General features: G+C 44.6%; 2 protein-coding genes across 2 annotated transcripts in view; both read left to right on the forward strand.

Moving 5' to 3' along the window:
• Window positions 1–14,408, forward strand: part of SEC23A (SEC23 homolog A, COPII coat complex component) — a 563,646-nt gene that overhangs the window by 192,065 nt on the left and 357,173 nt on the right. The gene's annotated exons all lie outside the window — the stretch shown is intronic.
• CLEC14A (C-type lectin domain containing 14A) lies at window positions 1,838–10,560 on the forward strand. The gene has a single exon (XM_035108968.2). The coding sequence runs from the start codon at window positions 1,969–1,971 to the stop codon at window positions 3,301–3,303; it is 1,335 nt and encodes a 444-aa protein (XP_034964859.2). The 5' UTR covers window positions 1,838–1,968; the 3' UTR covers window positions 3,304–10,560.

A 14,408-nucleotide genomic window follows, 5' to 3' on the forward strand; every position in this document is an offset into this window, starting at 1 on the left:
ATCTGCTCGCTGCAGATTGGTTTTGCTTTACCTCACAGGCAAAGTGTGTCCATTTGAAAACAGATGTAGGTGGTCTTGGCAATGGGGTAGCCACACTTGTCCAATGAATGGCATTGTGGGTTGGTGTATACCAGGCACCCCCAAACGTCAGCCCTCCAGATGTTTTGGACTACAATTCCCATCTTCCCTGACCACTGGTCCTTTAGCTAGGGATCATGGGAGTTGTAGGCTAAAACATCTGGAGGGCCGCAGTTTGGGGGTGCCTGGTGTATACCAAGATCACATACACGACTTCCGTCTTCATTCACCTGGAGCATGTTCAGGGAAGAAAAGGCATTGATAACCTAATCCATACAAGTGTTTTCAAACACATATCAAGTAACTACGCCAGCCCTTGTGGATGGCAGGATCTGGACGCAATCTAAATTGACAGCAGCATGCTGAGGATAAGCATGAATGATACAGGGTTGAGAAAAAAACTGTATTTTCATGCTATGAAGAGGTTAGTGTGTACATTGTTTTTATCAAGCTCTCCAACACAATCTCTTTCCTGATCAGGTACCCACCACCTCAGACCTCATCTGTGTATGTGAATGTAGGATTCCACCATGCACATCACTTTACACTTGCTTATACTGAACCAAATTTGAAATTTTAATACCTGTTCCTCTGGAGCTACTCACAATCCCATTTTCGCAAACCACCTTGAATAGTTGGATTTCATCAAAAGCTTGGCCACCTTGCTGTTCAGCCCTAACTCCTAATAATTTAAAAACATTTATAAAAAAAACACCAGTCCCAGTACAGATCCTTGGGGAACCTCCACTTCTTCTATGCCTCCATTGTGAGAATTGTCCATTTATTTCTACTCTCTTCATCTGATTCTTTAACTACTTACCAGTGCTTTTTACCAGTTTACCCACATGGTCTCGGATTTCCTGCATAAGAACATAAGAAGAGTTTCAGGCCAATGGCTCATCTACTCTGGCATCTTGTTCTCGGAGTGGCCAGCCAGAGATGCCTGTGAGGACCTGAGCACAAGAGCACTCTCTGCTCCTGTGGCTTCTAGCAACTGGTATTCAGAAATATTACTGCCTCCACTATGGGGACTTGCCATCTTATAAGCTTCTAGCATTTCAATTCTTACCATTTTCTAAACTAAGTCCCAAACACTGCAGCTTTTCTTCATAGAAGAGTCACTTCGTCTGCCTTGTTCCTTTTTTGGTTGCCCTTTTCTTAACCTTTTCCAACTCTGCAATATCCTTTTTGATATGAGAACTCTACACAGTGCAGTATTCCAAATGCAATCACCTGGCAGAGTTGTATAATGGAATTATGAAATTATTATATTATACAGTTTTATTTTGAGTTCCTTCCCCAATGATTCCTAGCATGCAGCTGCACACTGGGAGGTTGGGGTGTGTGTGTGCTTGCATGGGAGGGGGTTAACTAGGCCCTTAATGCCATTGCCCTCCACTGCATTTCATCAAGCAATTATTTTTCTGATAGTTTTAAGATCAGCTGCAATCGGTGCTAAGCTTTCAAGTCAATAAAAGGCACAGAGTTCAAATAATTTACTGTATTAAACATCCGGCCTGTGTTTACTAACACGGAGGTGAACAATTCAGCCCAAAGAACTCGTCTGCCTTCTTGCGCCTAGTTTTTGCGAGCGTTTCTCCCTATAAAGTGCAAGCAAAGAAAAGTTTCCCTACCGTCTGGGTTTTATTTATCAGATGTTTCCAATTCTGCAAGGGAACTTTTGGCGCGGGCACTTCAACAAATCAAGGATGTTAAGGTCAAGCCTAACCCCTGACACATTTCCTTTCGGCCACTGAAAGGGAAGGTCTGCAGGAGCGGAGATATTGTTGTGATGTGAGCTGCGAAGAAAAGGAGTCGCCTCGACGCCACATCCCCGCCATCCAGACTTGGCTGGTGCTTGCGAATGCCACTGTGGAGAGGAGAGGCAAGATGAGGGGCCTGGTGCTTGCCTCTCTCGTTCTCCTGCAACCTCTCTCCGTGCCAGGGGGTCCCACTGCCGCCGTGCGCCCCCAGAGCGACCACGCCCGGTGCCACCCTTCGGGGTCCTGCTACAGCGTCCACGTGGGCAGCCTGAGCTTCCCCCGCGCCCAGGACGCCTGCGCGGCGCACGGCGGGCACCTGAGCACGGCGAGCGGCCGGGTGGAAGTGCAGGCCATAGTGTCTCTGCTGAGAGGGGTCGCCCGCGGCGGGTCCGGCACCTCCTTGTTTTGGCTGGGCCTGGTGAGGAAGGCTCAGCAGTGCACCATGGAGGAGCTGCCGCTGCGGGGTTTCTCCTGGGCCGCTGCCGGAGGACTTGTTGCGGAGGCGAGGAACGAGAGCGCGGCGGAGGGGAGCCTCTCGTGGGTGAAGGAGCCCAGCAAGTCGTGCACCACGCAGAAGTGCGCCGGCCTGCAGGTGACTTGGGGCGAGCCTCGCGCCGCCGAGTCGTGGGGCCTCGCGGAGCATGCCTGCGCCAAGGCGAACGCAGGATACGTGTGCAAGTACAGCTACGCGGGCGCGTGTCCCGCGCCGAGCGCGGGCAACCACCTGAACTACGCGCTCCCTTTCCGTCTCCAAAGCGCCGCCGTGGAGTTTGGCCCACCTGGCACGGTGCTCACCCTGAGGTGCCCCGGGCGGGAGGCGCGCTTCACCTGCCGCCTCTCGCCCGACGGCTACCGCTGGGAAGGCACCGAGCGTGGACTCTGCTCCTGCCCCAGCGGCTACTGGAGCCTGAGCGAGGGAGCGTGCGTCGAGCTCGCCGACTGCTTCGGCGCCCGGGGCGCTTTCCTGTGCCTGTGCGCCTGGGGCGCTGGCTTAGCGGCCGACGAAAAGGCCTGCGTGCCGCCGGCGGGAACTGAAACGCCGCCGTCGCCTGCACTGTCTCCGTCCCCGAACGGCTCTTCGGACGGCCTGCCTGGCTGGAACGACTCCCTGGCGGCGACCTTGCCCTCCGAGGTGGGCAACAGCAGCAGCGCCCCCGGAGCCGTGTCTTCCAACTACCTCTTCATCCTGATCACGGTGGCTGTGGTGACGCTGGTGATCCTAGTCATGGCCGCGCTGCAGATCTTCCAGGCCTGCTTCAGGTTTTGCTGCTCCAAGGGGTCTCAGACCAAGAAGGACGGAGCTCCGGCTACGACGGCCACGACCGCAGATGGCGACCCCGAGGCCTCGGCCACACGCACGGATTCGGATCATTCCCTGGGGCCGAGCAAGGCAGAGTCTGCCGATGCTTCTCAGGATGAACCCAAACCTGTGGCGGAGCAGGAACAGCCACGAGGGGACTGAGGCTGTATTTGAAGGAGGCAATGGACGTGCATTTATTAGGACAGGAATGGGGAGCCTGTGGCCCTCCAAAGGCAACTCCTATCATCTTTATCCGTTGGCCATTCTTTCTCAGCTAAAGTGCTAAGTAACTCCAGAGTGCTGCAAGAGACAAGTCTCATTAAGATTTGCCAAGCTGCTTGCAGAACAGTGCAATCCTATGCAAACTTACTTGGGAGTAAGTCACATTGACTTCAGTAGAATTTTCTCCCAGGTGTGCAGGATGGCAGCGAATAGTGTCATGGTAAAGGTGAGGTCCCTTTGGGACTCCCATTTGCTGCTCCCCAGCTCCCATCACCCCAGCCAATGGGCAAAGGGATAATGGGAGTTATAGTCCAGCAACACCTAGCTAGCCACAGTTTCCCCATCCCTATAAAAGATTTTTATGACTTAAATAGCTTTCCAACATTATTTTCAATCTGGTGTCGCCCTCCGTCCCTACTAGTCACCTGGGGTGCCAGTACAATTCGGCATGTGTGTGGAGATCTATTTGTGAGACTTAGAAGAAAACCTGAAATCTTAGTATTGTATCTTGACTGACTCATGGATTGGCTGTATGGGGACTCATAGGAGAAGTGTTGGCCAATGCATGCTAGATTTTGTCGCACAAAAGCATTATCTGTTCCAGTTTCCTTAAGTGGGAATTCCAAAAACCTGCAAGGCATGTCTAGCTTATACTGACTCGTTGCTCTGAAGAACATTGTGGGGTGGAAATCTGTCAATATTTCACTGAGGGCCCACCTCATTTGCCCACCTTCCAATTCATTGAGGTTGCCTTTGGAAGTCATTGGCCAACTGAGGTGTGGTAGGTTTTGACTGGGGAGAGTGTCTTCTTGGTGGTGGTATCCAGGTGGCACAGACCATTGGGGGGGTGTCACCTGGCACTCATGCTGTAGCCTTTTCAGAACCATGCAAATACCTTTTTATTTTCTCAAATAATTGGTTCCAAAATTGATCTGAGGCTGCCCTTATTTGATACTTTTAATTTTGTTTGTTTGTTCCTTTTTTTATATGGCTGATTGTTTTATTGACAGATTTGGTGTAAGCCACCTTGGAATATTCTGTTTTATAGGCAGTGTTAGAAAATGTATGCATGCATAAAGTGAAGATTTTAAAAATGAAAATTAATTGGTACACACAAATGCATGCCAGTAGCCTGAGGAAAGCCCTGAAATATACATTCTGGATTCTGAGTCAGTCCTACTGCCATTATTTGATTAGAATTGGGTGTGATCCAGGCCCAGTCACTATGCCAGCTCCATGCTTTTTCTGGCCCCTCCACCTTCCACCCCAGCTGGCATCAGCAATGGGGCTACAGATGTGGCAGTGGCTCCAGCACTCTTATCATGTGACTCAGTGAAAACTTTAAGCAACATTTATCTTCAATAAAGGAAAGGGGTAGAGGATTTCTTTTTGAAGTTTTCTCTATTCTTTCCCACTCTACTGCTGCATCCCTTGCATTTCTCTCTTTTAGCATTACAGTGGTACCTCGACTTCCGAAGGTTTCGACTTACGAAGTCGGCAAACCCGGAAGTATTTTCGCCCCGTGCACGTTCTGCGCATGCACAAAATGGACACTTTGACATCTGAAGGTTTCGACTTACGAAGAGCGCCGTGGAACGGATCGCCTTCGTAAGTTGAGGTACCACTGTACTTGAATAGGGACAGTCCTGCCTGTATGTGTGCATTTCAGCTAAGGAATATTTTAAGTCAGTATTCAAAAAACGTAAATGTTATACACACACACACACACCTGCCCCAGATCATTTGAAGAGGCCATTAATTTCCAACACAAACCATATTTCTGCAACAAATATGTATGTAATGTTTGTAGTATATGTTATAGCATTGAGTGGTTCTAAGGCGCCTAATGTTCATCGGTTAAAAGCACAGAAAACCCATTAACATTGCAAAGGCAGGGATTGCCCATTCCATCTAGTACAGTAGGACAGTGTATCCTCTTGTCACTCTTTAAATCTTATTTCTAGACCATTAATTCCTTCTAAGACACTTCAAAATGATTATGTACATCTTGAAGCAGAGGGGGAATGTAAGCTATGATTATGAATATATGATGAATATTTGATGATTGATCTTCACCACATAATCGGGAGTAAAATTCAAATCCTCAAAAAGAGACGTTTAATAATATTTTAAACTATAGAGGGCTTGATTAAATGTGCCATGGGATTACAGTGAAATTGAAAGGTGGCCAGGGGCAAAATTAAAAGACTTCAAAGGACCATTTTTAAACACCCACCCGCAAAGTACTACAGTCTAATGAAGATTTTAAAAACTGATTAATTGGGCATTTCCCTATCATTTGGTGCAATTTCTTTTCATCTAAAAACAGCTTCATCTCCTAAAACCACTATCCAGGATATATTCAAATCCACCCAGCGAATGAGATCTGCATATGCTGCTTATGATGTGAATGTACACTGCAGTGTTCATCCACCTTCTGCTGAACTTGATAGATGCAAGCAATGTAGATGTGGGATGGTCATGCTGGTCTGGGGCCACTAACCACATGTAGTCATGTGCTACTAGAGCTGCATTCAGTCTGTTGGCTCTGCTACAAATACCTTGATGTGCATAGCTCTCTATGCTCAAGGGGGTACCAAGTTATCCATATTGCTTTGGAGGGAACAGGAAAACGTCCGTGAAAGCTCTGTGTATACACCTCAGAACTCCCAATAATGCATGAACTCATTAGATTTGGGTGATCCATTGCAATACAATGTAATGCCTGTAATTCAATGAGGTGTGATAGTACAGCCTTATGTTATGTTGTGAAGAGTGTGTGAAAAGTGCACCAATGCAGTCCATGCTATAGAAGCATAGGCACTGTGGTTCCTTGGATCATACGTTTGTGGAATATGGTAGCTGTTTTTAGCACGAAGCCATCAACTGTAACTATTACATGGAATGAAAATAAGTCCTACTGATTTTGATGGAACTTTAGGTTGGAAGTTTCAGGCTAAAATCCTAAGCACGGCACTCAGAATTATGGGCAAACACGGTAGTTCCACGTCAAGCGCTTCCCTTCCTGTCCATGATAGCTAGTACAACATGCCCAGAGGTCCTGACATCATTACACAGTGCATGCCCCTGCCAGGAGCAGACAATACTGTTGAATAGTAACAGGGAAATGCATTGTACTAGGGTTAGGGCATGAGAAACGTTGTACAAATGTGGAACAAGGCAATTAGGCATGGGGCTGCTATTTTCAGTGGCAACCTAAAATTTCTTATAATGTTTAGTTCTGCCCAGTAGTGGTTGGCATGGTAAGGTGGAGTTGCTTACCTGACCTGTCAGGTGAGTCACTGCTACTTACCAGAAGGGGGAGCAGAAAGGTTGGTGAAGTGCAAACACAGCAGCTGAGCCAATCCGATGCTCCTGCTGCTGTGTTTGCACTGCGCCACCTGTTAAGCAGCAGTGACTCACCTGCCAGGAGGTAAGCTAAGTATCTGCTCCACCATGCTGTCTGCTACTGGTTCTGCCCCATAAATTGATTTTGTTGTTGTTGTTTGTAAGTCTTAACAGCATGATCTTCTACATACCTACCCAGAAATAACACCCATGGCAACTTCCAGGTAAGTGGGTATTACTGGGTTCCATCTTAGTGGTTAAATCAATGGTGCTGATCATGAAACATGGAATAAAATGTATCCCTGAGCAGGTTCCAAGCACCACTGAAGTAGCAGGCTGTTTTTAACAGGATTGCAGGCAGCATTTATTCCTTTCTCAGAAAAGCTCAAAAGAACAGTTGACAAAGTGCCAATTAAGCAGCTGTAGCTTGTGTATCAAGAGACGAGTATTTTTTCTCTATAGCACAAAATCAGTATAGATGACTTATGTGTTTACTACAGACAATGCCAGCTTGGGTTTATTGTTTTCTGTCTGGGGGCCTTTCAAGATGACCAAATAAAATAAAACAGAAGTACAGTGCAACCTGATATATTTCTACACGGAAGCCAGTCCTGTTGGAGTTGCCCACTCTGGTATAAAACTTAAATAATTTTAAAAGATCACAAAGGAGTTAGAAGATTGGGTCGTTCTTCCAAGTGTTGTTTTAGAACACAGGCGTTATCCAATAAACACTTCTTATAATGACTACCTTCTGCTGGGCAGTACTTGTTATTGCAACAGATGTGCTTCTGGTGATGGATAGATTTGGCTGATATTTTTTCCAGTAACAAAATACCGTAGTTTGATCGCTGGGAAAAATGCAAGCCAGTAATTGCACATCTACTGCAAATGTTTGTTCTTTCCCTGTTAAAAGACAGATGTGTCGTGATTAATATATTAAATTGTACCAGCAAACCAAATGAGCGCAAATCTGATGAAACCTCTCTCATCTACCTAAAGGTAAAGGTAAAGGACCCCTGACAGTTAAGTCTCCCGTTGCTCGATCCCAGCTCCTGCCAACCTCTCACCTTCCTACCTACCTATTTATCATTTCTTTTAGATTTATACTGTGGCATGGCATCGTATATGCTGTAGACAAGGTCTATATGCGAGTTTATATCTGGAATTGTGAAAACAAAATCACAATAATTCCTCTTTATATGTTAAATTAAGAGAGAACTATGCTCATCACAAGTTGGGATATAGTTTTTTGTTGTGAAAAGGATGCCTTTTTGGTGGATCTGCCTTGTTGCGAGGAAGTTTTAGAAAAAGATCAAGGTAGCAATTAAAAAGGACAACAGAAATGGAGCATGTAAAAGAAATGATAGAGCATTCTTTGAACCATGTAATTCTTTTTCTATGGATACAAAAGAGATCTTCAAACTGTTAAAAACTCGTTTTATGTATGATTGAAGTTATGCAAAACATTGCAAAATCCCTATCCACTCCTTTAAAAGTGGAATGAGAAAATGAGTGCTTTGAATATGCCTTCATGTCACAGCTTACAAATTATATGGCAGTGAAGAAAGGGAAACAGTTGGAAATTTTGCTTATATAATTGGAAAACTCTTATTAAATATTGACAGAACAATTGAAGTGCAGTATACCCATGTTCAATGCACATGAAGCAGTCTTATAGGATATAAAATGCATGCCTATTCATAAGTCCCATTGAGTTCAATGAGTTAATTAATTAATTAAATTTATATACTGCCTTTCTTCCAAGAATCACAAGGCAGTTTACAGTTTAAAAACAGAGAAATGCCTAACACAAACATGGAATCTTGTGCAGTCCCCTGCAATGCAGGAATATGAAGCTATTTCATTGCAACCTTAGCATTATCAGCACCACACTCTAACCAACTGAGCTATCCAGGCCATAATAGCAAACAAAACAATAACCCCTTCTATAGTTTAAATAGCCATAGATTGTTTGATTAGCCATAGAAGAGGAATGTACCTGGCACCTAAAGATATGTAATTAAGGTGCAAGGTGAGCCTCTCAAGCCTATGCTTGTGAATGAGCCCACAAACAGGAAATGCAACAGCTTTGTTTTGTTTTGTTCTGTTTTTAATGTAACCATAGGAACATGTCAAAAAACTGGCCATCCACATGTTGGACTACAACTGCCCTCATCTCTGACCGTTGGCATGATATAAAGGATACCACCTAGAGGACCACAGAGGACACACATCCATTTTATTCAAAAGCTCAGTATTGTTTAATTTGAACCAATAAAATATAAAATATAGATAGCCATCTTTTTTTGTTTACTACACATATATATGAGTGGATTTGATGGGGATCGCAGGTAGTCTTCCAGGCAGAAAGTGATAATTATTTGGGAGGAGGATTAGAATTCTGCCAGTTCTAAATTAGTATTATTGCACCATGTAATCCTCATAAGGAGATATATATACTGCTGCAATGACTTTGCTGGCTTGAGAGCAGTACATGTGAAAAGGATCTAGGAGTCTTGGTAGACCACAAACTTGAGTCAACAGTGTGATGCAGCAGCTAAAAAAGCCACTGCAATTCTGGGCTGCATCAATAGGAGTATAGCATCTAGATCAAGGGAATTAATAGTACCACTGTATTCTGCTCTGGTCAGACCTGTTTTAACTGTACTACTGGTTTTCTGCGCTGCAGAGATCAATGTGTTCTGAATTTTTTTTGCCTTTTGTGTTTTTTTACATAACCATCTGGAGCAACCTACATAGGACCTTTACGATGCCAACAGTTCTACTATCAAAATGTGTCCCTGTAGCTCCCACTGAGCCTTAACTGGCCCTCTGATGAAAATGATGCATTTTCCATTTCATTAAACATATTCCAACCCATCAATACATAACACAGTTCGTATCTTTGAAAGTGTTAAACTAAATGGTATGAGAATCCATAAGTCACTTGCTTTGAATGGTATACAATATTTGCTGTCACCACGTGGGTGTGCATTTAATGGGGAGTATTTTATACATGAAATAGAAAAAACTAAAATAATCTCAATATGATTTTCCATATCAGAAACGAGTATTGAAATTGGGTCATGTTCTTCTTTCCTGGAGGAAAAGAATGTAAATTAATAACTGCTTGCTATTCCTGTTTTACTGATGAAGTGAATGTTAGATTGTCATCTAACACAAGAAACTCAAAATATCATACCCTCCAACATATCTCTGATGAAAATAGGGACATCCTATTCCATAATGATAATAATAATAATTATTGTTGTTGTTTAGTCGTTTAGTCGTGTCCGACTCTTCGTGACCCCATGGACCATAGCACGCCAGGCACTCCTGTCTTTCACTGCCTCCCGCAGTTTGGTCAAACTCATGTTCGTAGCTTCGAGAACACTGTCCAACCATCTCGTCCTCTGTCATCCCATTCTCCTAGTGCCCTCAATCTTTCCCAACATCAGGGTCTTTTCCAATGATTCTTCTCTTCTCATGAGATGGCCAAAGTATTGGAGCCTCAGCTTCACGATCTGTCCTTCCAGTGAGCACTCAGGGCTCATTTCCTTAAGAATGGATAGGTTTGATCTTCTTGCAGTCCATGGGACTCTCAAGAGTCTCCTCCAGCACCATAATTCAAAAGCATCAATTCTTCGGCGATCAGCCTTCTTTATGGTCCAGCTCTCACTTCCATACATCACTACTGGGAAAACCATAGCTTTAACTATACGGACATTTGTAGGCAAGGTGATGTCTCTGCTTTTTAAGATGCTGTCTAGGTTTGTCATTGCTTTTCTCCCAAGAAGCAGGCGTCTTTTAATTTCGTGACTGCTGTCACCATCTGCAGTGATCAAGGAGCCCAAGAAAGTAAAATCTCTCACTGCCTCCATTTCTTCCCCTTCTATTTGCCAGGAGGTGATGCATGGGCGTAGACAGGGGGCAGGAGGGGGCATTTGCCCCCCCTAGAAGGCGGAGCAAGGCGGCCCCAGGCTCGCGCTCCCCGTGCAGGAGCCTGGAGCCGCAGCGCTGCGCCTCTCAGCTGTTTTTTGCTTCTAGGGGGGGCAGCTGCGGGGGAGGGGGAGAAGTTTGTCAGGGAGCAGGGAAGGCACGGGGGCTGCCTTCACGAAGGGGAGGGAGGGGGCAGCCCTTAACGATGCTGCTCTTCCTCCTCCCAAGCCACTGCCAGCGTGCTCCGCTTTTGCGGTGGGGGGGGGGAGGAACGAGCAGCCCACCCGCGTTAGCAGCCACGGCGACAGGAAGAAAGTCGCTTCCCTCAGCTGCTCTTTGTTGAACGGGGCGAGGGGCAGAGAGGGCTGCTCCAACCCCAACATACACAGAGCCCTTAAGCTTCTCTTCAACACCTCTTTACTTGCCCACACACAAAGACACATCCTCTGTCTTGCTTCAACACACACACACACACACACACACACAGAGAGAGAGAGAGAGAGAGCACTTGAGTTTATTCAACACCCCCACACCTTTATTTGATTCTACACCCCCCTACAAACACACACACACACACACACACCTTGATATGGAAGATGGAGCAAGTTTGTTTTATCCTGCTCTTGAGGGCAGGACTCAAATGAATGGCTTCAAGTTAAAAGAAAGGAGATTCCAAACTAAACATCAGGAATAACCTTCTGGTTGAAAGAGCTGTTTGCCATCGCGCTCTGGCTCCTCCCCCGCCCCACCGACGCGCTTCCTCCCCTCCCTCCCGTGCCTTGGCCCCGCCCCTTGTCCCCACCCCTTGCCCCCCCTAGTTTTGATCCTGGCTACGCCCCTGAGGTGATGGGACCAGTGGCCATGATCTTGGTTTTTTGATGTTGAGCTTCAGACCATATTTTGCGCTCTCCTCTTTCACCCTCATTAAAAGGTTATTTAATTCCTCCTCACTTTCTGACATCAAGGTTGTGTCATCTGCATATCTGAGGTTGTTGATATTTCTTCCGGCAATCTTAATTCCGGCTTGGGATTCATCTAGTCCAGCCTTTCGCATGATGAATTCTGCATATAAGTTAAATAAGCAGGGAGACAATATACAACCTTGTCGTACTCCTTTCCCAATTTTGAACCAATCAGTTGTTCCATATCCAGTTCTAACTGTAGCTTCTTGTCCCACATAGAGATTTCTCAGGAGACAGATGAGGCGATCAGGCACTCCCATTTCTTTAAGAACTTGCCATAGTTTGCTGTGGTCGACACAGTCAAAGGCTTTTGCATAGTCAATGAAGCAGAAGTAGACGTTTTTCTGGAACTCTCTAGCTTTCTCCATAATCCAGCGCATGTTTGCTATTTGGTCTCTGGTTCCTCTGCCCCTTCGAAATCCAGCTTGCACTTCTGGGAGTTCTCGGTCCACATACTGCCTAAGCCTGCCTTGTAGAATTTTAAGCATAACCTTGCTAGCGTGTGAAATGAGCACAATTGTGCGGTAGTTGGAGCATTCTTTGGCACTGCCCTTCTTTGGAATTGGGATGTAGACTGATCTTCTCCAATCCTCTGGCCATTGCTGAGTTTTCCAAACTTGCTGGCATATTGGGTGTAGCACCTTAACAGCATCATCTTTTAAAATTTTAAATAGTTCAGCTGGAATATCATCACTTCCACTGGCCTTGTTATTAGCAATGCTTTCTAAGGCCCATTTGACTTCACTCTCCAAGATGTCTGGCTCAAGGTCAGCAACCACACTACCTGAGGTGTACGAGACCTCCATATCTTTCTGGTATAATAAAATAATAATAATAATAATAATAATAATAATAATAATAATAATAATAATAAGTTTACCATTTATATCCCTGACTGGGTTGCCCCAGCCACTCTGGGCGGCTTCCAACATATATAAAAACATAATAAAACATTTAAAACTTCCCTATACAGGGCTACCTTCAGATGGCAGGATGGGGGGTGGGGGGTGGTGTTGGATAACTCCATACCCTTCAACATTTCTCTGAAGAAAATAGGGACACCCTAAGGAAAAGCGGGACATTCAGGGATCAAATAAAAAAACAGGGCGGCTTCTGTAAATCCAGGACCGTCCCTGGAAAATAGGGATGCTTGGAGGGTTTGAAATACTGTTCCTTTAATAAAAGGCATTAATTTATATTATAGAAATTCTTGCAGAAGATTGAGAATCTGGAACAGGTCAGAGGATTTGAGAGTTGGATGTGTCTACAGTATTCAGGAATTGTAATTATGGAACACTAATTCCTCAGAATGCTTTCTAATAACACTGTAACATAATTAAAGTGCAGTAAAACACTGTTTTGAAGGCTTAGATTAGAAAGCATTCATGTGTTATTACAAGATAAAACATTTTTTGGCCGTTCTCTCTCCCCTTCTTTCTTTTATCCTCAATTGTAATTTTTCCTTAGTTATTGGGGAAAGAAACTGTGGGATGCAAAGGGTTAAGTGCAGTCAAGTCACAACAATCCCTAGATAGTCCACTTGGAGGACTGAGGAGGAGGATATGACTAAGCGTAGTTTCCTCTTCCTTCACATGCAAATGAGTTGAGGAAGTGGCAGATAAATCCTGAAGGAAACAGCCATTTTCCCTCTCTTGGACCAGACCTCTTGGACTACACACATCTTAGTGAGTCTCTCCCTCAAGGCCTCCAGCCTAGAGAGAGAGATGAGATGGAGTCTCACTTCTTATAAGTGAACTTCACAATGTATATATTACCTTTTAACTAAGCAAGTCTACCTCTTGAGTGTGCTGTACCTCGAGATGCTTGTAAGTAAACATCTTTTATACTTTTAAGAGCATTGTGTTGTGTCTTTTCTTTTAAGAGGGAAAAAGGGGAAATACCAGGAAAATACACTTTATTTTAGTGGCTTAAATCAAGCCTGCGCAAACGTTCTTCTGCTGTGTATTTTGCAAAAGGGGAATGTTTTACTCTGCTAAAGTTTTGTGCTTGCTAGCGCAAGCGGGGATAGGATATATTAAACAATATCTCCTCATCCACATTCCTGAACATTCCCACAGAGGGTTATTGCGGCCCAGAGTTGCGTATTTTGTGTATTTTTGAAGGATTGATTTGGATTGTGATTTTGAACTCTGTAGGATTTTTCCAGTTAGGATTTCCTGGTTGAGCACATGGTCTCTTTGTTCTGCAGTGTGCTTGGGGGATTAACTACCCCTCCCCTCCCTCAGAGTTTACAGCACTGAGAAAGCTCAGAGGTAGTGAAGATATTTTTGAGATTTTGAATTTGATTTTTGAAAGATTTTTGAATTTTGGAAATTTTTGAAGTTTTAAGATGGCAAGCTCCAGTTTTGATAGTGAGGCAAGACCAAGTTTTATGCTGCTGGATGACAATAATTTTGTGCAGTGGAAGCAGCGCGTTTTAGTTTATCTTGCTGCTAGGCGTGTTCTGCAGGCCATTAAGGAAGAAAAGCCTACAGGAACCGATGCAGAAGCTTTAGCTAAGATAGAAGCTTGGAGTATTAAAAATGATGAAGCCAAGCACATAATTTTGAGCAGTTTGAGGAATGAGCATCTATCAATGATAAATTTTGAAGATGATGCATCTAAGATCCTAGAGGACATTGAACGCATTTATGCACAATCTACAGAGAGTTCCTATAGATACTTGTTGGATAAGTTACTCAAGTTGAAGATGAATTCTAGAGAAGAGTTTACAGAGCATTTTAAGAATTTTTCTGAGATTGTTCAAAGAATTGCCCTTACTCCCAGAGCCTTTGA

This window comes from Zootoca vivipara, chromosome 1, assembly GCF_963506605.1.
Source record: "Zootoca vivipara chromosome 1, rZooViv1.1, whole genome shotgun sequence".
Taxonomy (NCBI): Eukaryota; Metazoa; Chordata; class Lepidosauria; order Squamata; family Lacertidae; genus Zootoca; species Zootoca vivipara.

Coding starts and splice junctions, on each gene's coding strand:
- CLEC14A (XM_035108968.2), top strand. CDS start 1,969: ATGAGGGGCCTGGTGCTTGCCTCTCTCGTTCTCCTGCAACCTCTCTCC.